The sequence below is a fragment of the Rattus norvegicus genome, chromosome 15 (genome assembly GCF_036323735.1).
Source record: "Rattus norvegicus strain BN/NHsdMcwi chromosome 15, GRCr8, whole genome shotgun sequence".
Taxonomy (NCBI): Eukaryota; Metazoa; Chordata; class Mammalia; order Rodentia; family Muridae; genus Rattus; species Rattus norvegicus.
Genome location: NC_086033.1, coordinates 102,107,039 through 102,131,695, shown reverse-complemented (window position 1 = coordinate 102,131,695; position 24,657 = coordinate 102,107,039). Strand labels below are relative to the sequence as shown.

General features: G+C 47.7%; 1 protein-coding gene across 6 annotated transcripts in view; it reads left to right on the top strand.

Annotated features, from left to right (window-relative positions):
• Window positions 1-24,657, top strand: part of Abcc4 (ATP binding cassette subfamily C member 4) — a 234,526-nt gene that overhangs the window by 51,217 nt on the left and 158,652 nt on the right. For 5 of the 6 annotated variants that reach the window (XM_039092967.2, XM_039092966.2, NM_133411.1 and 2 more), the window contains 1 exon segment: window positions 5,777-6,001. In XM_039092967.2, coding sequence (XP_038948895.1) covers window positions 5,777-6,001 — 225 coding nt within the window. 6 annotated transcript variants of the gene reach the window in all.

Below are 24,657 nucleotides of genomic sequence, written 5' to 3'. Positions count from 1 at the left end.
AAACTCTCGGAGGGACAGGGGTGTGTGTGTGTGTGTGTGTGTGTGTGTTGTGTATGTGCGCGTGCGAACATGATTGTTTTCACTCTGCTCCACTTCTTGCTCAGGTCGCTTGCTGACTGGGCCACGTGTCATGGGTCATTTTCTTGTTTAGACTTTTAAGGACATTCCAAGGCCACACCAACAGGCTGGGATCAGAAGCCCCTGTTGTCTCTGAGCCATGCGCGCCCGTAATGTAACAGCTCACGCCGAGACTAAGTCATCCAGGGTCCTGCCCGTGCCATTTTGAAGCCGTCCCCACATATCGTGTTCTTTATCTAAGAACAGTTCAATGTGTACTGAGCTTTCTCCTGTAGAATTATAGCACGGTCGTTCTGCACACACATTAGCCCAAGCGTCTGGCCACGACTCATTCCCCTCTCTTAGTTTTTTGACCTACATTTTGTTGATTCTTCTGAACACCACTCTGCTGCCAACTAGGGCTTTGGGGCTCAAGCGTTCTTCTAGCTTCAGCATCTGAGACAGTCGGGATTATCAGGGCAGGCACCACTGTACCTGGCGTTCAGCCATTCATCTGTTTGATGGATTTTTGTCTTGTGATTACGTATATAGGTACATGTGTGAGTGCAGGAGAGGTACAGGTGGTTGTGAATTTCCCGACTCAGGCACTGGACCTTGAGTTGAGGCCTTATGCACTCTTAACTGCCGGCCCAATTCTCTGACACCGTTGTACTTTGGTGGTCCAGTGAGATGCATCTGGTTGACAAAGGTGGCTCTGGATTCCAGTTCCCTGTCTGCCCTTCACTCTACAGTTACTCTTGCTGTCTTACTGTGTTTGAAATGGAAAACACAGAGTTGCTTGCTTAGCAGTGGTTCCCACAGCTGGCGCTGGCCTGGTGGCTATGTCCTCCTGAGTCACTGAACGTGTTCCCTGGTACCAGAGTTGTAGATAAGAAGTAAAGTGACTCCTCCCCCCCTTACAGGATGACCTAATCTTTAATGCTGTGTACTGTCATTGAAAGGGACCTAGTGTGTGCTACCCTCACTGCAAGGAACCTAGCATGTGCTACCATCACTGCAAGGGACCTAGTATGTGCTACCATCACTGCAAGGGACCTAGCATGTGCTACCATCACTGCAAGGGACCTAGCATGTGCTACCATCACTGCAAGGGACCTAGCATGTGCTTGGTGTTTTCAGGTGTATGATGCTAGGAGATGGTCATGATGAAGGGGAGCTGGCTGCATCATGGTGACACAGCAGTTGTTTTCCCACCTGCTTTTATTAGCTTAAATCTTCTATAATGGTCATGTCTGTCCTGGGTAGCCTTTTGGTTACCCTGGGGTGCAGTATGCATAGAAAAAGCAAAGGGATTTCTTATTTCTTCTCTTCTAAAACTAGTTTTCAAATTTCGAGTGGTTCTTAGGCATTCTCCGATGAGGCAGGTGAACATTTGATGGTCCGGACAAGATATTATCTTTAATGAAGTCTGCTGTTCTTGTCTTCTGGGCTTCATCCCTACTTCCCTTTAAGAGGTGATTGTACTGTAGTTAAGGCCTTTTAAATAGACAGAGAGTGTTTATGTGTGTGCGCGCTTGTGTGCATGCATGTGTATGCGTGTGCGTGTGTGTGCGTGTGTGTGTGTGTCTTGTGTATGTGCAGGACAAAGAAAGGTTTTGCGAGTGAGTCTGCTCCTTCCTCCCTGGGTTCCAGGGATCAAACTCGGGTCACCATGCTTGTAGGGCAAGCACTTTGGCCCAGTGAGCCATCGCGATGGCTCGAGGTCACTTGAACAGCTAGTTATGAATCATCTTTTCCTTCAGTGAACACAGCGCTTCCTGAACATTGACTTCTCCCTGTCCCGCTGAGCTGCTGTGCTTTCGTTCTGTGGCTTTGAAACGTCTGGGTTCCTGTGCGCTCTTGTCTGATGCAAGCTGCATGGAAGCATTCCTCTTCGAAACCAACTATGGTCTTGGCAATTTCCACACAGCAGATCCAACATCAGTCTCAGCCACAGAGACGGGACAGGGCAGACAGTGATGTTCGTCTGTGACTGGGCTGTGCTTTCAGGAGCCCTAGGCTAGGGCGGCTCAGGGTCCACAGACTCGGTCATCGGAATCTGCAACTGGAGACTTATGCATAGCCATTGATGCTTTGTGGTCTCACGGTGCTGTCAGGCTGGAAGATCCCAATCAATCTTGCACCTCCCAGATCTTGGTCTGACGGCGCTCCCCAGATCCGCTGTACCCCTCAGTGTCTCTGATCTTTCTCCACATAACCATTGTTTTCTGTTCACCCCTTTCTGAAGTCTGCCGCCCACTCCTTTCTCCCAGAGGCCCATTGTTTTTTCCATGTTTGCGTTTCACTACAGCATGAGTTTCTCCGACAGCTTCTTCGTTTTCCTGTGTTTTCTTTCTTATGACAAAGATCAGGGACTGTGACATTGGATAGGAAGTATCTCAGGTCCTCGGGGAACATGAAAGAGGCTCCAGACCCCCGTGGGGACAATGCCCCTCAGGCCCTGTAGAGTGAGTTACTCTCTGCAAAGCAGAGCGGTGTGCCCAAGTGCCAAGTGATGCATGCAGGCTGACGACCAAATGCTCCATTGAGAAACAGCAGCCTTCAAGGCCTCAGACGCTGGCTCAGCGGTGTACCTGGGCCTCGTTCCCCCTGTGGCTCCAGATAGCTATGCCTGAGTCCCAACACAAAATTGTAAACTTAGTTAAAACATTCATTTTTCCTGTATATGTAATCTTCTTTTCTTTCAAAATGGGGAGAGAGGACTGGGAGACAGGATTGTGTGGTTCTAACCATATTTTGTAGATGACGGCATGGACTGGAGGAGCCAAAGAAGGGTTGGGGCCTTGAGGGGTCATCCTGGACTCTTAACACTTCTGTGAGAATTCAGTTGAGAGTTTTGGTAGTGAGAAAGGGCAGGAAGATTTTCTGGTAGACACACAGTGGAATTGAAGATGAAGGCTGGACTTTCTTTGAGACAGCCTTTTCTCTGTAGTTCAGTCTAGCTCCGGAGTCTTCCTGCCTCCACCTCCAAATTCTGGGATTATGGGCTTGTATCTGAACACGTCCAGCTACATTTTCACCGTCCCCTCTTCAGGTTCCAGAAAGCTTAATTCTGTTCAGTTAGAAGTTTGATAAACATTTTTGTAGTTGTTCCATTGTTTCTTCTAGGTGAGGGTTGGGGTTAGAGAGGACAGGCCCATTGGAGGAGGGTAAACCTTAGCCAAAACCCATTCTTTAAGAGCCCATAGACTTAAGGGGATTGTTAGAAGGCACCACCCAGCTGGGACACACAGACAGTTCTGCACTGGAGTCCCGCCTCTCAGTGGCTACCCCTTTTCCTGTATTTACCAAGCCTTCTGTTGATTTCTCTGGCACTCTTCACGGTCCATGAGTCACACCCAGTCAGGAGAATTGTGCGGCAGCAGCAACTTCACGCCTGCATTTAGAGTCTCAGGCAAATGTGGAAGGAGTTTCCCCGGGCTCCCGGCGGAGGGTCCAGGCTAGCATGCTGTTGGCAGGCCCAGGTTAGTGTGCTGTTGGCCCAAGCTGTCCTGGCTTATCCTAGGCTCTGTGAACAGCATGACCTCCTTGACTCTCAGGGTTCTGGCTTAGTGAACACCACCCAGCCATTGTGATCACGGCGTCAAGTACTCTTGCATTAATTCTCTGTGCATCCTGATTTGGTGACAGATGTGACAAGGAGCCTCTTTGGGCCTGGGATCTGATGACCTTGTGACCTTTACTGTAGCCCTTCCATTGAGTAGAATGTCTTTCTGTATAATTCATAGAACGTCTGTGACTTCGTGGAAGGCAGTGTGTGCTGTGTGTGTGTGTGTGTGTGTGTGTGTGTGCACGCGCGCGCGCATGTGTATGTACAGAGTGAGGTATTTGATGTCATGGCTCATTTGAGGGACTGAGGCTCCTATAAATGTCCTGACTGGGGACCAGCTGGCTGGGATGATGCGTTAACTTTCTGTTTCTGTTCTTCCTCTTTTCTTTCCCGGCTGGTTATGGGTTAGGCTCCTTACTTCATATGGATAGAAAATAACCATCAAAAGCAAACTTGTCAGCCATTTGCGTGTCTATGTTGCTTGAAAGGAAAAGGTGTTCAAGTGAAATGTTTGAAAGGTTTCCAAGCCTGGCTTTTTGTCCTTGAGGAGGAGGAAATGGTGTGGGCCTACATGTTTACTTTTGGTGACTTGGATTTGCAGTGAGTGTTTGGTTTCTTTTCATCTCTATAAAGATTTGCAGGGAGGAAGTGGGTTAAGGAGGGTGAGTCAGGAAACTCAACCTGTTGGGTACTGAACATTCAGATTCTTCATGCTGGCCAGAAAATGGCTTTCCCTTAGCTTCAGTAGCTAAACCCCAGATCATCTCCCCTCATTGGTATGGAGTTTTTATTTTTGTTTTAGAGAATAGATGGTTATTAATATTGATTTATAATGAATACCTTGTGCTTGCTTTAAGGCTAGAAGAAAACCACTCATGCTAATAGCTTTTAGCTAGCCATTTATGACATGTTTAAGTTTTGACTCCAGGCTGCCCCAGTGAAGGTGGTACACTGGGCACTTCAGTGTCTAGGGGATAGAGACATGCTGTACCCATCTCCTTTGGACTTTGGAAACCGGCATCTTTTACCACACACAGCAGAAGGTCTGCGGTGCGCCCATGTGCAGAGCCTGGGCTGAGGAAGGTTGCAAGGGTCTCTTTTTTGACCCGAGTTGTGCAGATACTTTAGCTGATAGCGACTGGAGCAAGAGGAGGAGGAGGTGGCATGAGTGTGCCTCTTATGAATGGGCCATCCTTTCGTTTCCTGGTAGGCTGGGTGGAACATTTCAAGGTCTTAGGAAACAGGGATGGAGTGGGGGAGAGCTGGCAAACGACCAGCCCTTTTCCTTTTCCGCTACTAATCCCCTGTCGTCCTTGCTCCCCCAATTCATTTTTTTTTTTTTTTTTGGTTCTTTTTTTCGGAGCTGGGGACCGAACCCAGGGCCTTGCACTTCCTAGGCAAGCGCTCTACCACTGAGCTAAATCCCCAACCCCTCCCCCAATTCATTTTATGACATGATTTTTTTTTTTCTGGCACCCCACCAGTTGTGTTTTAAAGCTGACTAACTTGTGTTGAGCATGCGCCTGGACCAATCACAGTGCGCTGTTGTCTTTGAGCCTGTGTTGAGCATGCACCTGGACCAATCACAGTGCTCTGTTGTCTTTGAGCCTGTGTTGAGCATGCACCTGAACCAATCACAGTGCGCTGTTGTCTTTGAGCCTGTGTTGAGCATGCGCCTGGACCAATCACAGTGCGCTGTTGTCTTTGAGTTGAGCATGCACCTGGACCAATCACAGTGCTCTGTTGTCTTTGCACCTGGACCAATCACAGTGCGCTCTTGTCTTTGAACCTGTGTTGAGCATGCACCTGGACCAATCACAGTGCACTGTTGTCTTTGCACCTGGACCAATCACAGTGCGCTCTTGTCTTTGAGCCTGTGTTGAGCATGCACCTGGACCAATCACAGTACGCTGTTGTCTTTGAGCCTGTGATGAGCATGCGCCTGGACCAATCACAGTGCGCTGATGTCTTTGAGCCTGCGATGTTTGAGTTCAGGCTTGCAAGAATGCTCTCACTTGCTGCAGTAGTGATGAACACGGTTTCTTTCCCCTTAGGAGAGGGGCGAGCGACCTACGGATGTGAGGCGTGTACTGTGAAACGGTGGTGCGGTTTTTAGTTCTAATGGATGCTGTTTGTTTTTTCTTCTAGGAGACCACCCGAGTAGTTCAGCCCATATTTTTAGGGAAAATTATTGATTATTTTGAGAAGTATGACTCTGACGACTCGGCCGCTTTGCACACAGCTTACGGCTACGCGGCGGTGCTGTCGCTGTGCACGCTCATCCTGGCCATACTACATCACTTGTATTTCTACCACGTGCAGTGCGCCGGGATGAGGATACGGGTCGCCATGTGCCACATGATTTACCGGAAGGTAAGTGACCTGGCTTGTGGGACATGCCCTTCACGTGGAAGTTTCCTGTAAGTCACAATCATATAACAAACTGGGGGCTGTGGCCCATGCCCGCACTCAGTGCCGAGGAACCCGGAGCAGGAAGATCACAATCTCAAGGCCATAAAAACAAACCACGCTGAGGAAATTTTCTGTTTGGCTTGGGCTTCAGAATTTATTGTTGTTACTTATTCTGCAAACTTTCCCGGTATAACCTGGACGTCTCTTCTTACTATCAGATTGTGGTTGCTTACGGTGACGGCCGGCCAGTCTGTTGGATTTATGGTGAAATCCAGGTTAAGAAATAAATGCAGAATTGATTTTTAAGCGTTTTTACAGCTAAATCTCATAACTGTCCCTATGAAAGTCTTACGCTGTTCACCAAAGCCTTCACAGCATCAGTGTTGTTACAAACTGAGCTTTAGGGAGGCAGGGTCTTCAGAACTAAACCTAGGAGAACACACTGAGAAAGGAAATTATGAGTGTTTACCTCTCACATGCCTCTGGAGGTGTACGTGGGTATGGTGCCTGTGCCTGTACACCTGCCTGTGTCTTTCTCTCTCTCTCTCTCTCTCTCTCTCTCTCTCTCTCTCTCTCTCTCTGTGTGTGTATTATGTGTAATTATGTTAACCTAATTTTCTTCAAGGAAATGTATAAGTAGAGGGCATGTTATAGTTGTGTGGCTTGGGTATAAAATATTTATTTTAAACTGAGAAAAGTAGTTCTGGGGGCTGGAGAACTAGCTCAGCGGTTAAGAACATCGGCTGCTTGTCCAGAGGACCCAGGTTCAATTCCTAGCACCCATGGCAGCTCACAACTGTCTGGAACTCCAGTTCCTGGGGGACTCACCCTCACACAGACATATACGTGCAGGCAAAACACCAATGCACATTAAATTTAAAGAAAAAGTATTTAAAGAAAAAGTAGTTTTGAAGAAAACCGTCTCCATGTACCTTGTTCTGATTCTTAAAATGTGTGTGTCTTTCTCCCCCTGAAGTCCACGACAGGGCCCGGTGTGCTATGCCTTTGTGCCGGGGCTGCCACATTATTCCGGGTTTGTGTTGATTGGAACAGTTACAAAGGATATCAGTAGAAAGCTGCCGCCATCAAATGGATGGGTGAGCCTCATAGGGAGCTCTGACGGCTCTGTCAAGGTCTTGCACATCACTCTACCTGTTTTCACTGTTTTAAAAAATTTATTTTATTCTATGTGTGCGCACACACACACACACACACACACACACACACACACACACACACACGCTGCCTGAAGACCATAATTGCTGACCCCCTTTGCTAATTTTATTTAGTCGAGGTGGCATTCAGATAAGATCCCGTGATTGAAGTCACTCATTGTTTACCTTTCTCTGGTGTATGGAACGCCCGTGGATTTTCTCAGCAAATACGAAGTATCCTCTTCCTTTGACCAGTCTTTCCAGTCTTACGGCTATGTGGCTCATGGAGGCCCGGCACCTTAGGATCTCTTTTATGCTCTAGCGAAGACAGTATTTTCTTGATCTGTGACAAGGGGCTATAATAGTGCCTCAGGTCTTCTCCAAGGGGTCTTCGCCACCATCACCATCATGTCCGAGGCTTCCTCTTGTACCACTCAGGAGAATATTGAAGTTTCTCTGTAATTTGTCTAGGTTTTAGTCTTCCTAGATGCTGATCAGTTCCCCCGAGTTCTTAGGAGTTTTCATTCCCACCGTGGTGGACACCGTAATTACAGTCTGGTGTGAGGTGTCCGTCCGTTCAGGCAGTCAGGGCTCCTGTGCAGGTGAGTTGACCTGTTTTTCTTCTTAGTTCCTCTGTCAACACTGCGGAGTGGGCCTTCGGGAAATCTGATCTAGCTTGGCAGATTTGTTCACCTGACTGTAAGGAAACGTCTCCCAGAGGTATTCGTTTGTCAGTGTGGTTATCCCCGAAAAAAAAAAAAAATCTCTTTATGAAGTGCACAGTTGCTGTGGTCAGAGACTTAGCCTGAAACCCTAGACACGTGGGAAAGATGAATTTCCTCTTGGCTGCCTTGTGCAGGATGTATGTCGCGGTGAAGCATAAGACTCCTCATCTCGGGAGGACCGCTCCCGTGGGGCTGAAGCGAGCCTGGGTGTGTTTTCTGGAAGGCCCTTCTGCATATGCTTGTAGTTCATGCCAGGATTCAGTGCCCAATCCACGAGGAGAAATCAGTTTGGGCGGTGTAAACGGAGTGACTGTTAATGCCATCATGGTAGTATGTGTGGTTGAATGACCTTGCGGGATGGAGCTTATATACAAATGGCTTGTTGATCTGGAGACACGGCTTGGTGGAGAGCGAGAACGAGCTTCTCATTCAAGTGTGAGGACCAGGATTTAGATCGTTCCCTAGGCCCTACAAAAAAGGCAGGTGGCATGGCAGCTTGGCCCATCTGTAGTCTCAGCACTTAGGAAGTGGACACAAGGGACCTCCTGGGCAAGTTGAATTGGCAGCCTTTGGGTTTTCTGAGAGACCGTGCCTTAGTCAATTAGGTGGAGAAGAATTCCTAAAGAACCTGGTGTCTCTGCTCTCCATGTGCATATGCAGTGCGCACGCACACGCACACGCACACACGCACAGGCACACACACACACACACACGCTCACACATGCACACACACATGCACACACACATACACACACTCACACATACACACTCATACTCATACACACTCATACACACACACACGCACGTACACACACATACACACTCACACACATACACACACATACACACTCATACACACATGCACGTACACACATACACACACTCACACACACGCACACACACACACACACACACTGAGACAACTAGTCATGTATTTACTTTCACAGCTTTAATAAAGTTATATTAATATTGGAATACCCTATTCACTCATTTTGGAAAGCGACTGAGTTGCCAGCCCCATTCCTGGGAGAACTGCTGTTACCTCTATGGGGAGGCCGCTGTCTTTTCTTTACTGGTTGACTGAATGCAGAAGGAAGGGACTTCTGAGGCCTCCGGTGGCATAGGGTTTGCACTTGGGCTTCAGCGTGAGAGAATGCCAGGCTGGATGGAGATGGCAGCTCTAGTTGAGGTGAGAATGAGCCGAAGGTGGCTGGGACACTTCGTCCCCAGGGTCTCCTGGGCCTGGGTCTCTCCTTTTCTCAGAGCTTGACTCAGGGTCTTCATAGACAAGGGCTAGCATCTATCTTTCATCCACACAGGATGACAGTCTCAACACGGGAGCGGGTCCTACCACTGTGCTTTTCATTATAGAATACCCCAGGCACAGAGCGTTTCTCCCCTCAGATCACTGGCTTGGTTGGCCGGGGGCCTCCTGACTTTGTGTCTCTGAAGAAGCACAGCAGTTTCCTGTTGGGACTGATTTCTCAGGAGTGCATTTTGAGGGCGGCTGGATGTCTTGCTCTGAATGCCAAGCCCAGGTACGAGCGTGTCTGTGTTAGTCTCCCGCTTGCTCCACGGAGCGGATTACCCGACAGTATCCATTCTGGATAGATTTGCTGGTCTTCACTAACTTTAAAAGAACTCCATGAATGGAAAGCCGGAGGGAGGAGACTTGTCCATACCAACCTCTGAGGTGAGCTGGCTCTGCACGCGCTTCTCATTCCTGCCGTACCTCTGTCTTCCCATGATGCTTGTGTTCACTCGATTGACAGCTTAGGTCATGGGCTTCCTCGGGATTGGGGAAAGGCAATTGGTTGGCAGTCTATGATGTCAGGTCCATGATTCTCAGATCGAAATTGATTTTGTTTTTATTTTAATTATTTTATTTTTATTTTATTTTAGTTCAATGTAGACTATGCTGTCCTATATTTAGACGGGGCAATGTGGAATGCCCAATCTTCAAACATTTTGGCCTTCCCAAAGCGAGGGACATCATGTGGCTCGATCTGATATTTTATCTGTCGGTCTGTGGCTAAGCTTTTTCTCTGAAGCTGGTAGGGAGGACCCTGAGGGTGTTGTTAGAGAGAAACCATGTGGTGTTTATAGTAAGCGATACTTTGGCAGGGCACTCTGTCCCCCTGTCTGTCCTCTTGTTATTATCTTAACATTTGACAGTGAGAATGGACTAGCGGTGCTTTTGTACACCGTCTTAACGGTTTAACGTTTTTCTTCTAAATCTTTTATTATTTTATTTCTGATATGTGCTTGCATCTGGCCTGAGTGTTTCACGGGACATTAACCCTATCAATCTTGTAAGAGAGTGCTGAGAGGACTGTCTTAATTTCCGTGGTCAGAAACGTAAGCCAGCGAGACGAGGAGTGCTTTTCCCTAAGGGATATTACTGCTGCTGCTGCTTCTGCGATTGACATGGATGTCAGCTGCCTCCTGCCAGCTGGTCACTCGGTGGCCTGTGAGAGAATACTGTATGTAGCTCAATGGGTTCTAAATTGTGCTGCTTTAATGGATTCATGTGGGGGAAATCTTTAACCCCACCTTGATGCCGGCTTCTCCCTGCAGATACTATTTAGGGTGAGGTTTTAAAGGTAACACTAGGAAGCCTCGCATGCATATTCATCTTAACTTTCAGTACATGGTGGTAGCCTGTGGCGTATAGCTTCATCCCCCTCAGTAGTGAATGAAAGCGCGGATCGCAGGCACATACCTCAGTAATACAGTCCTGTCAGCCTGGAGGGAGAGTCTGAGACGGCCTGGTTCTCCTGTGGAGGAGTGCCTATGAGTCGAGTCAGGCGTCTAGGTCCTGATAAGACAGACACACAGCAGTGGCATGCCAGGTGGGTGGACCTTGTAACCCTGGGATGCCAGGAGTTACTAGGCCTGAATTTCAGTCTCATTCCCCACCCCCTTTTCTAGCTGTAAAATTTTAGATGTTAATTTTTCACATCCTCGGGTTCCCCATCTTTAAAATGGCCTAAATTAGACTTGCCTCATGGGCGTTTTGTCCCCAGGATAGAATGGCACTTGGTGCAGAATAACCATATCGTTAACCATATCATTGCCAGGTAACCATCTGGGTGCGGTTCTAAGAGCACATCTGAGGCTCTCTTTGGAGATCTCGTATGTGAAGCCCAGTTGTCCCCTTTCTAGTTCTTTTCCTCAGGAAAACAGCTCCAGGCTTACAAGTGTCCTCATTTGTAAAAACAAACATGGCATGAGTTCCCACCTCACATGTTTGTGTTAAGGACTCATGGGTCTGTCTGTCCGTCCGTCCATCTGTCTGTCTGCGGAGGGCAGTCAGGATGGGGTCTGACATGCAGCAAGTGTTCCCACATTCCTCTTGTCTCTGTCATTGGCACCGGGTCCTGGGAGGTTTGAAGACACATCATTGGGTAAGTCTTGGCAAGGGTGCGAAGTGGCGTGCAATCTGGTAGACTTACGGCTTATGGGCTGGTCCTGAGGTTGGTGGGAATGGGTGGGGTGTCAGCATCCGGGTAGGACATGTTTCGAACACTGCTGAGATAGAAGGATGTAGGGGGAGGTGCTGATGCTAAGGTCTGGTTCCCTAGTTGGTTCTTGATTTTTGTTAATAAAGAAGGCGGGAGCCACTTGCTGGGAGGAGGATATAGAGGGGACTTCCGGATCCCAAGAGGAAAAGGGAGACACAGGGAAAGAGAAGGGGCTTTTCGGCCTGGCTTTGGAAGGAGAAACATGAAACAATCTTAAGATCTTGGGGAAGCTAGAACCAGTGGCCTCTGCCACTGGTGGATAGCCAAGGAGGTCGGCAGAGGGTAGCTGATGCAGGCTAGCTGATGAGTTTAGGGCAGGAGATTGTGTGCTGAGCAGCTGTGCTAGCTGACAAGTTCAAAGGTAATAAAGTTGTCTGAGTGTTTCTCATTGATGGAGCAAAGGTGTGTGTGTGTGTGTGTGTGTGTGTGTGTGTGTGTGTTGGGGGAGAGACAGAGACAGAGAGACAGAGAGAGACAGAGAGAGACAGAGACAGAGAGAGAGAGAGAGAGAGAGAGAGAGAGACTGAGACTGAGACTGGGTCGGTGATGGTGGCTTGGCAAAGCTATGCCAGGAGAAACACAAGGGAACCGGGAGAGGCCAGAACACGGGCAGCACCTCCTAGGAAACGCAGTAGCATTTCTTTTAAAAATTACATGCAACAGAAGTATGGAGAAGAAATTAAGGACAGTGTCATATCCGGTCCCCTTGATGGAAGACCCTGACGGTAAGGTTAAGGCAGGGGTTGGTGGTGGAGAGTGGGTTCATGGGTAGGGTGGAGTAGGTAAGGTACAGAGTGGAGGATGTGCGTTTAGCTGACAAATGGTGGCCATTGACTTTTAGAGAAAGGAATGGAATGATCAGAACACAGCTCCGTGCATTGGTAGCTTTCAGCCTGATGCTGTGAGGGGTCCAAGGGAATGATCTCGGGAATGAACAGAATTCAAACAGGAGTTGTAGCGGAGTCTCTCATGGGCCTTTGTCATGGCCGTCGCTCACGGTGTTACTCACTGGATGAGGCATGTCCTTCTCAGGGACAGCTCCTGGTGTCCTGGGAGGAGGGACCTACGAGGTACTGTGAGAAAACATCTCATCTAATGCAGTTCACCCGATGTGACAACACGGGGAATAAACCTTTAGTAAGTTAAGTGGGGAGCCAGGAGGATGTCTGTGTTGGTTCAGTTCCTGCTTCACAGTCATGAGTGCCTGGATTTGCATCCCCAGTGGCGTACGTACCCAGTTGCATCGTGGCACTACGTATGTGATCCCACTGCCAGGAGGATCAAGGACCTGAGGACCCTGGAGCTTGTGGAATCAGTGAGCTCCAGTCTCACTGTAGACCTTGGGAAGAACGAGAGGGGGTCACTCTACATTGGCCTGCCCGCTACCCACTATGTGGATGTGCACTAGGTCTCGATAAAAATAAAAGTGTCCGTACTTGCGTCCCATGCGTACACTGGTGGTCACTAGTTCCAGCTCCAGCAGGCCATTTAGCGCTAATTATCTCAGCAGCTCCACGCTGCCCCCATCTGCTTTCTGACCCGCTGTCCAAGAGCCTTTCCAACACGGCACCCTGTCAGGCACCCCACCCTCACTCACAGCTCTCCTGGCTGGTTTCCACCACACCATGCATACACAACCCAAGTCTGTGGCTGGCCCTGTGCGTTTGGCCACCATAACACTCTCTTGAACTCAGTTAAGTCGCCACATGAAAGAACACATCATACAATATCCTCCAGTCCAATATGTCAGCACAAAATCCTGTGTACATCCATCCCTTAAGAATAGTCGTAACCTGTAATATGTGCTGATAGGAATCTTAACATGTTCCTCCATGTTAACACGTCTCCATGTTCTCTCAGCTGCCTCCTCTCCTCTCCTCTCTTCTCTAAAACTCTTCTCCCACCCATCCTTCCTTCTCGTCCAATGACAGGCCTTGTTCTATCCTGTACCTGCCTTTACCTGCATAATGACATCATCCTACACACACGTACACAGGAACACATACATGTACCAATCATTGTTGAAACCTTGAACTTCCTTTAGCCTGCTGTTTTCGTATTACTGTTCTTCCAGTAATGACCCAGACTCCATTGTCTCAAAATGTATTATTTGTCAGGTTCTCTGACCTCTGTCCACACCCATTACTAGATGGACTGTGCGTTCAGACCACATGCAGGTTTGTCCCTGTGGTGACATGTTGACATCACCATCTCACTGCTCCCAACAGTCCATCAGGGGAGTGCCTGTGTATTCCAGACTTACGATGAAAGATACCCGTTCTCGTGGTTTGCCTTTCACAGACAGCAGTTGCCTCCTTGGCTCATGCTTTGAGGTATACACCCCAAAACTAATCTTCATATGGGTTTGGGGATCACCCTTAGGCAGTTGACTATAAGCAATGCCCTTTGCCACTTCTTGGGAGCTGATCCCATTGTAGCTATGAGTTGCAGCACCCCTAAAGGTAGACTCTGTTAAGATTTTACTAATTGCTAGCGTCAAAGGAAATGCCAGTAGTTTTTGGCAAAAGTTTCTATAAAAATTATTGTATGTTTCCACCAAAAGTTAGTATATTCACCCCCCCATAAGAAATTTTTCTATGTTTTGGATGTATGAAATACCACTTAATATTAAGTCTTCTGTTTCTATACAAATGAAGTTCTTCTCCTCCTCCTCCTCCTCCCCCTCCTCCTTCTCCTCCTCCTCCTCCTCCTTGCTTGACTACTGTAGAGTCAACTCAAGAGTAAGAATTACTTATATAGAATGTATCTTTGGTATCTGAGTTTTGACATGCATAAAGAGTACTTCTTGTCACTGAGGTCTTGAGAATCTTCCTTAGAATGTCTCTTTCTGCTCTTTTCTTCATTGTCAGCTTGGCCTCCTTGTCTCTGCTCCAGATCACCACTGATTAAGTTTCCACCATCAACAGATTGACTTTTGCTTCAGCATTGGTAGAATAGGTGGATTCATGCTGTGGATCTTGGACTTTTCCTTCTCTCTGTAGAATGCTTTTGAGTTTTTTTTTTAAAATTTTTTTTCAAACCATCCTGTCTAGTGATTGTTTCTACTGATTCATTTTTTGAGAAAAGGTCTCGCTTCGTAGCCTGTGTTAGCCTCCAACCCCAGCTGAACCTTCTCGTTTTAGACTGCCAAGCTAAAGTTAAGCTAAGCTAAGGTTACAGGCATGAGACACCCGTCTAGGTTGGTGGATATTTTTCTTCCTGATTGTAGGGTTCAGCTTGCTTCCGGCTTTGGCTACTAGAAGTAAAGATCCCGTCATTGGTCTTATGAGTTTGTTGGTAAAGGTGCCATCTGTAGCATGTAATTACTAAAAGTCGATCCACATTATCGCCATCTTGGCACTGGCAGGAGTCTCACTCTGTTCCCAGCCTGGCATGTAGCCAGAGTCCGCATGTTTTCCCCAGCTAAAACCTCTTCAGAGCTCCGAGATAGCTCTCTTGGTCCCCTCGGGCAGCTATGGGTGTGCATGGGCAGCTTGGGTCCCACGGGCAGCCCGTGCTCCTCTGCGGTTACCTTTCCCCTGGGGCTCAGTCCTTGCCTGATCTTCCCATCCCAAAGCCTGGCCTAATTCTGCCTTGGCCTCGTTCTTTCCCTCTGGCCCACTTGCGTCTCCTCAGAATGGAAAACACCAGACAATGTTATTTTAGAATCGACAGATAACACAACCGCTGGGCTCGGATTCTATCATCCTAAACTCATCAACTATTCTATGTTAGAAATCTTCCAGGGGCAGATTCTGGTGGATTTCCCCACCAGATCTAACAGCTTTCGCTCCTGCCTGTGCCCAAAAGGAACCATCCTCCTCCTACCTTCCCTCTCACCTCGGACCTGGAATGCCTGCCTCTTCGTCACCCAGGTGTTGGCTTCTTGTCACCTTTATTAGCCAATCGATTAATTAGGGAAAAATTCCTCTGCAGCTGTCAATGTTTAAGAGTCTGTTAATACTAAAAGCCCCATCAATGGTCTTATGAGTCTGTTAGGAAAGGTACTATCAGACGGTCTCACGAGTCTGCTAGAATGTGCTGTCACTGGGCTTATGAGTCTGTTAGTAGACATCAGTTTATTTAGACTGAGACTCAGAGTGGGATTAAAGGGCCCTGTCGTGATCGTGCTTCCATTTCACGGAAATTGCGGGTGTGATTTTGCCGTGCTTCTTCTGTAGAACCTCTGGTGTTGGCTTTTAGTTTCTTCTATAGAATCCCAGGCATTGGTCTTTATTTGTCGGTGACTGGCAGCATGGCTTCTGGTGTTGGTTGTGCCCAGTCATTTCGGGAGTCTCTGTAGTCGGTGTCCCTAGCTGTGCTGGCTGAGGTTTTAGCTAGACTTTTTTCTCGTTGGTTTTCTTTCACAGACTGGTCATGATCCTGCTTGTGGTTTGGGCGCTCTGGTAACCTTGCGTCTTTTTCATTTACTTACAGAAATCAGAAAATATTTGGCCTAGTGGTCGCGCCGAATGCCTGTCAGGAACAGATCCAAGCAGAGGGACTTGCTTTGGCTTATGAGTTTGGTCACAGTCAACTGTCTCGGTGTTTCCACAGTTGCCATGAGCATAGCAGTGACAGAGTGGTGTGGTAGAGCAGAGCTGTGCACCAAATGACAGAGAGGAAGCAGACAGAGGGACAGAGAGTCTGGGGACAAGAGGCCTCCCCTGCATTACCTCTATAGTAACCTTGTTCCTTGAGCTGGGCCACATCGACAGCTTGCAGAACTAGGCCACGTCGACAGTTTGCAGAACTCCAAAAAGGTGCCACTTTCTGGAGACCAAGGGCTCAGCCTGTGAGCCTCTGAGAGACATGGTTAAGATTCTTTGCTGAGGCGGTGTTGCCCTGTGCATCATGGGATGCCGAACACCAGAGTCCTTTATCGTGGAGTCCTGTAAACTGCCTGCTTTCTGTTACCTGCAACCGTTGGCCTCACAACTGTCTTGCTCTGCTGCCGTTTATGGTAGAGCAGGAGGAGTGGGCCCGTGTGGTATGGTTTTCTTAGCCTGCATGTTTATAAGCTACAGGGTCGGAAGCTCTGTATGTATAGTAAAGGGTGTGGTGGCAGGACCTGTTGGGCATAGTGTTTACCTTGCTTGTTGAGCAGACGGGAAGTGACGGCATGTATCAGAAGAGGGTCCATAGGTTTCGTTTTGAGTCACACCAATGTTTCATAAAACACTCCAGTGCCCCCTACCCGCCACCTGGGGTCTGGCTTCTCCAGCCTCCTGTGTTAGTCCATGGAAAGTCCTCATAAAGTTGTGTGTTGAAGTTGGGCCCAGGGAAGGTTTGGGACCTGCTGTTGCATCAGAAGGCAGCAGGCACAACCGTTGAGGGTCTAGTGGGGGCAGATATGACGTCCTTGAAAGGGACAGTAGAGCATGGACTCTGAATTTTTATTTTTATCTGTATACGTGCCGACGTCACAGTGGATGATATTAAAACATTTCCGATAGTAACATCGCTTCACTGACTGAAATGAATTCCCCGTCCTGTTTCAGTTTTCAAGGCATCTTTCTGGGTTTAAAGTGGGTGGCTCTCTCCTGTCGGGTTTTCAAAGGTCATTGGTTTGTTTTCAGAACATTTAAACTACAGAACTCAAAGTCACGACACGACACCACACGAAGCATGAAACAGATCGCTCCAAATACAGTCCATTCGTAGCAGCCACACTCACCGTCTTCCGTAGCCACCGCTGCCAGGGTCTCTGGAGTCCCTTTCATCTTGCAAAACAAGAACTCTGTAGGCATTAGAGACCCCACTCCCCTCTCCACTCCACCCTGGTCCCTAGCAACCACCCTCCTAATTTCCAGCTCTATGAACTGGACCGCTCTCTGAGCGCCTGATTTAACGGATTCCTGGAGCAGTTGGCCTTTCACAGCTGGTTTATATCACTTTGAGTAATGAAGAAGGTCGGGACTCCACAGGCCTCAGTTCTGGTGGAAAAAGGACAATGCAGCCAGATCATCTGTGTTGAGGACGCGTCTTCTGCTCCTTAGAGACTAAGGGAAGGGTTTCAGAAATTCTTCCCGGTCTGCTCCCGACTCTGAGAGAGCAGAGTCTTACCTGTTTTCCTGTCTCACCTCCTCCTCTGCACTCCCTCCCCCCAGGGACTCATTAGTAGCAAACAGTTGTTTTCTCTGTCCCCATCTCCTGGATGCCACAGATGTTGGTCTACAGCCGCCTGGTGTGCTTCTCTTTCCACCCAAATGAGTAGGGAAATGTAGGGTTTGGAAGAAGTGACTTGAAAATGGCCGTGCTCCCATAGTGGGCAAGCTGTGCTGGCCCCGTCTCTTCACAGCCTCGTTGTTTTTCACTGGAAAGGTTAGGGGTCGGTGCTTCTGAGGAGTTGGTCCGAGGCACAGTGTACATTACTTAGACGGCATGGCCTTCCGTCCATCGTTCCTTTCCTCGTTTGGCAGAAGGAATGCTACCTACGGATTTATTACTTACAGGAGTCATCAAGGCTTCAAAAGTGGCTCTGGGGGACAGGCATGAGTGAGGGAACTACTTTTGCAATATTAAAAGTCTGCATTGTTGTTTATGGTTTACGATTGGTGACCAGCCACGTGCTCCAGGGTGATACTTGGGTAAACACACAACCTTAGGGTGAAAAGTAAAATCGCATTCATGCACACAGACACACAGACACACAGACACACAGACACACACACACACACACACACACACACACACACACAGACCCATACACATTTATGCACACATATACATACACTGTTCCTGCACACAAAGAGAGAGGGAGATAAACACATGCACACACATACATTCACACAGCATATACTCACATGCACACACACATACATACACACATGCACACACAGAGAGGCAAACACATGCACACACAGTACACATGCACACAATATATTCATACAGCACACACTCACATGCACACATACACAGAGACACCCAAACACATGTGCACCACACATACATACACACATGCACACACAGAGAGGCAAATACATACTCACACAGTACATTCACATTCACACATACAGAGAGATACTTATACATATGCACATATACATACAAACACACATGCATACACAGAGAGGCAAACACATTCACACACAGTACACATGCACACATACATTTACACAGCACACACTCACATGCACACACAGCACACACTCACATGCACATGCAGCATACATGTGCGCACACGAACACACACACACACACACACACACACACACACACACACACTCATGTTTCCCTGTGCATGTTTGGAGGTCAGAGTACAGTTTCCGGGACTCTGCTCTCTTCCGTTGTCTGGGTTCCAGGGATTACTTACTCAGCTCCTCAGGTTTGGATACAGCTGCTTTACCCACAAGCCACTTCTCAGGCCCCGTGTTTTGCTTTTCCCTGATTTCCACAGTAAAATCGTGTGCCGTTATGTGCCATGGCAATTCTGGGGTGTCTCATTGCTCTCTCCAGTTGCTCTTTTGGCCTGAAAGAGGGCAGATGATGAACAAATACTAAAACTTTTAGTCCAGAGTGCTTGTGTGTGCAGTTGTTACAGGGGAGTCGGCTGCTTTGGGTTCTCAGGTGGATTTTCATTATTAAACATGCCGTTTTCAGAAGATATGAGTTATAATCACATTTTGTAGTTTCGTGTTTGAGAGACAAAAAAAAAAAAAAAAAAACCATGGACGGAATTCTGAGAGGACAGTAGCAGCTTGTCTTCTTGTCCCTCCCTGAGAAGCGCGCTGCACTTCTGTTCCCACCAACGTTGTCTTTTGGGGATTTTCACACTGTTTTCTACGAACTCATCTTTGCTACCATTGCTGTGGCCTCTCCTTCTCCCTCTACCCTGTCGTGAGGCTTCTCTTCAAACATAGGAGTTGGGGCAGAAGGGAGTGTGTGAGAGGTCTTTCCGTTTTCTTGTGGAGCTGTCCTTCTGCTTGGGACAGACTGCCGTGAAGTGCACACCTCATCTCTTCCCGTGCTGTTATCCGTGGAGCTGGTTAAGTTGTGCAGCTTTCCCTGTTCTGATGACTCTTACTCGCCAAAGCACGTCTTACTTCATACTTGGGTTTTCTAAAACGTTCCCCAGTACCAAGGACACTCGAGAGGCATCTAGCATCTTTTCCAACACCCCGTGGGTGTTGACCCTGGTTGTCCGTACCTTGACCTGGGCTCCCAAGGCTTCAGAGAGTGCGACCTCAGAGACCCATGGTGGCTTTGAGCAAACCCAGTCTCTGTCCTGGAAGTGGGGGAGGTGAGGGAATGTGGAGGCTTCAGGTGAATTTGACCCTCTGAGACCTTTATGTGTGCCTGACTCTCAGCATGACCTCAGAACATGGATCTCAGGGGCCTCGCCAAAAGGGGGGTCAGATGGGGTCACATGGTAATGCTATGCTTGGATATGTGCATAGCCACACAGCCAGACAGACGTGGCTAGTCAGCCTGTGCCTTAGCTGTGGCCTGTGAGAGAAGTGGGGTGAAAGGAAAACCATTGGTACCTTGTGCAGGTGAATATTGCGTCCTTCAGAGCTGGAGAGATTTGCTAGCCATGGACAGTCAGATAAAACAAAACCTAAGGTGAAGAGAAACCCTAAGGTGCCAGACTCTCAGATGACAGAGAGTGGCAGGCTATTGGTTTTATCTATGGTTTTCCATTTCCTCAAACCAGTGTCCCTTTCCAGAATGAGAGGGGACAAGACTGGCCTGGGGCAGCCATTCTCCTATGATGCTCACATTGCAGAAGGATATTGGGCAGCCCCTGCAGCTTCCCCTTGAAAAACAGTGTCACTGGTTTTAGATTGTGCATTCAAGCAGAGGACGTGAGGCCATTACTTAGCATCTCCAGCCAATGACACCGGAAGGATCCAGGCGGCGCTCTGCTTCAGTGAGCTAAGCATGCCCTTCGTAACTGCCTAACCCAGCAGTGCCCCATTTACCTGGAAGCCACCTTAGCTGACAGACTGGGGTGGGGTCATGACCTCTGCACTCTGAAAGTCCCTCAGGGGTTTACGAGCTGCCCTGCCATGACCCAGTGGTCCCAAAAGAATAGGGAGTCATGGGGACCAGTGTGCTAAATCTGAAGGACTGCCGTCAGCCTGGTGACAAGGGACAAGAGAGAAAAATAGATGGAGGAATCCAAACACAGAGGCGTGAGGCACTCTGGGAGGGTCCTCACACCAAGGGTCGTTGACACTGGCAAGAGTTGAGTCCATGAGGAATCTGCAGTGTGACCAGGAGGTGTTCACACCTCTGTTTTGGCAGGACTGTTAGACAGGGGGTCTTTAGAAGGTTTCTGCAAAAGTGGCGGCCAGATGGATACTTCATTAGTTATGTGTCTCCTGCTGCAGCAGAGTACCTGGGTACAGTAATATAAGGAAGAAAGGAAGGTTAGAGAGTGGAGTCTGCCATGAAGGGATGGCTTGGTGACGTGGGTGACCTGAGGCGCATGGCACCAGCGTCAGGGATCAGGGAGAGATGAGTGAGGACGCTCAGTCAGGATTCTCCTTTTTATGAATCCCCGGCCGCAGACTGTAGGATGGTGCCACTCAGTTGGAAGGTGTCCTGCGTTAGTTACCCTAACCCAGATAATCTATCACGGGCAAGCCCAGATGTTTCCCTAAGCAGTTCCAAATCCTACCAATCAAGACTAGTCCTCACAGACACCGAGAGGGAAAGCACATCCCAGCAGTCTACAAAAACCACTGGAAGGGAAGGACACTTCCCCTACCCCCTTACTACTTATGTTGGTAAGTAGCGTCCATGGACAGAAGCTTAGGTTCTGTGTTTCCTATTTACTGCTAAAAGTAATCCAGGATAGGAAAAATAGTTTAACAAATGAATGGGAGATACTGTTTGCTTTTTAGTTATACTTTAAATTTATTTTTATTCATATTGTATCTACTTGTCTGTATGTTACCTCATGCGTGCGACTGCCCTCGGAGGCCAGAAGAGGGCATCATGTCCTTCAGAACTGGCCGTATAGACGGTTATGGGCCGTCCCAGGAACTGAAACTTGGTCTTCTGCAAGAGCAGCTGGTGCTCCTGATGTGTGTGTGTGTGTGTGTGTGTGTGTGTGTGTGTGCCACCACTCACAGGTAGTTAGAGGACAGCAGGAGTCCATTCTCTCTTCTGCCGTATGTGTCCTGGTGATTGAACACAGGTCCTCGGACTTGGGTGTTAAGAGTCCATGCCCACTGAGGCATCTCCTGGGCACACTCACTGCTTCTTACCAGCCCTGACCAGGAAGTATCTAAGCATAGTCTTTCCCCCAGTGCTGGGATCAAATCAAAGCCTGCATGAGATCAGCTGACGCTGTCTCTCAGAGCCATTGCCTCAGCCTCAGTTACTTTGTTACTATTTCTCACCTGTTCTCTGGGATTTTGACAGGATTGCAAGGACAATCTTCCATAGCAAGCTCATGTTGTTCTTTAGATTGTAAATTACAGAAATAAGAACATAGTTTTGTAATACCAGACACTCCAGAGACCAATGCAGTGTGTTGTCACAAGTTCAAGGCCAATCTGGGCAGCTTGGTCTCAAAATAAAAAGTAGAATGAGGGTTTAGGAATGCAAGTCAGCAATAGAGAGACTGCCTAGCCTGTGTGAGGTTCATGGTCTGAACCCTCGTCTTCCCCAACCCCTTACTGTAAATTGATAGACTTTTTTTTTAAAATTTCAAATGCTGTATATTTTCAAGTCTAGAATACTTTTCTGTTCTTTTCTATGATGTCCATTTCTCTCCTAAAATCATCAATCTATCCATTTGTCCTGATGATGCTTTTCTTTAGCATGCTTTTTGTAACATGATTACAGCAGTTCTTTTGTATTCCTTGGCTAATTCCACAAGCTTCTTTCTATTGGCACTCACCTCTGTGACTTGGGTCACTGTTTCTTTCTTTCTCCTTTGCCTGTTGTAATAATCTCTCTACCATGTTGAGCGGGGAGGTGCTGCACTGTAGGGAGTCTGGATTACAGGGTGCTGGTTTCTGTCTCTGAGGTTGGTCCTACCAGAATGGTTTTGTCTATCTCTGTGTATCTCAGCTGCAAGGCATCTGTTTCCATTCCGAGCTCAGTCCAAGGACCCGGCCAACTCTGTAGACAGATCTTTATCACCAATGCATGGTCTTCCTAGCATTGAATGGCTGAGGCGGTCAGGAAGAACCTTCGCTCTGTCTGGGCGAATCCTGGTGTTTCGTAACCATTCTGACCTCATACTCCTACTCTGGCCCTCAGCTCGACCCCTGGACAGTGGAGGCCTTGGCAAAGAGCCGTTGGTAAATCCCCACAGAAAATCCCAGGTCTAGCCTCTGTGGCTGTGAACCACAAACTCCACGTGCCTCTGCCATCCAGAGCGGGCATCTTTTTTCGTTGGTTTGGGAAATGCACTTTTCTGCTGGGCAGAAAGCCAGGTGAGTCCCAGCCAGCCCTGCGTTTCCTTCCCTCAGGGCTCATAGTCCTACAGTCAGAGCCTGGGGACAGCTGCTTCCTGTGTCGTCCAAGCCTATGGCTATTTACTGGCAGGCAAGGCCAGCAGACCGGCACCAGTGAATTACACTCTGGCCAGAGTCTGCCAGTTGTGCCTGTGACTGTCCCTCTCACTGATAATATTAAAGGCCTGTCACTTTATTATTATTTTTTTTAATCTCACTGTAGTGAGACAGGTTTTTAAAAGCGAAACAAAACATACTAATTTTTGGACTGATAGCACAGTTCTGGTAACTTCTGACACAGCCGGTGCGTGTGAAGCCCCACAGCACGGCTTTCCTTCCCCACAGTACAGATATGCTAGGTTGTCAGGTAGCCCTGCACGAGAGAGGGTCTGTGTCTCACACGGATGGTCACTGGGGGCGGGTCTCAACACTGTGCGCCCTCTGACCCCAGTGGTGCCGAGGAGACATGTTGGTGCCGATGTTCTGACTTTTGTTTTCTGTTTACTCTTTATGAGCAGTTTAGCATTAGAGTACGGTATGCCTCTTTTGAGCTTCATTTCATTCTTTATTCGTTCAGTTTTTTTTTTTTTTTTAGGGTCTGTTTTTATAGCTCTGTCTGGCCTCTAACTCAACCCTCCGTCTTTTACCTATAGAATACTGAGATTGCAGGCATGGGGACCACATGTGGTCGTCATCTTACTTTAACTATTAGAATTAGGTATCAAGGCTGGCTGTGATGCCTCATGCCTTTAATCCCAGTGTTTGGAAAGCTGAGGCAGGTGGATCTTTGTGAGTTCAAGGTCAGCCTGTCTACCCTAGACACTGTCTCAAAATAGTATAAACAAACAAACAAGCAAATAAATAAAACTAAATATCAAATACCCATTCTTAAAATATGCAGTGTATTTTCTGCATGCATGATTGACACTTGTTTCATTACAAACATAGGTGCTAAAAATATTTTCACACAGCATCAGTGGCCAAAGTCACTGAGTTCTGTTTCTTTCTGTGGCACCTGGTATTCTCTTGGTGATATATAGGCTGCTGCTGTTTTTCTTTCTCTAGACATGGCCTCATATATATATATATATATATATATATATATATATATATATATATATATACATGTGCATGTGTACATGTGTGTGTGCATGCGTGTGTGTCTGTGTCTGAGTGTGTATGTGTCTGAGTGTGTGTCTGTCTGAGTGTGTGTGTGAATGTGTGTGTGAGTGTGTGTGTGTCTGAGTGTGTCTGTGGGTGTGTCTGTGAGTGTGTGTGTTAATGTGTGTGTGTCTGTGTCTGAGTGAGTGAGTGTGTGTGTGTATGTGTGTGTGTGTTTTCCTTTCAGAAATGGGAAGGGGCTTGAGGTTGTATTTTAGCCTCAAGGAGGGAGAGAGAATTAAACAGAAAATGATACAATATGAACCAAATTTTATTAGACTTTTTTCTTGAGTATAGTTTTTTCTCATATAACATATTCTAGTGATATTTTCCTCTCCTCCTGTACCTCCCAGTTCCTTCCCATCTCCCCTCACACCCATAGCCACCCTCCTTTTGTCTCTCATTAGAAAACAAACAGGATGCTAAGGTGCGATGTTAATACAAAGCAAACACTGGAGTAGAACAGAACAAAGGAAAAGAACCAAGAAAAGGCACAAGAAAAGGATAAAGACACAGAGACCCATTGGTTTACACACTCAGGAATCCTATAGAAACAACACCAGAAGCCATTTAACACACACACACACACACACACACACACACACACACACACACAACCTGTAGGGTTAAGAAGAA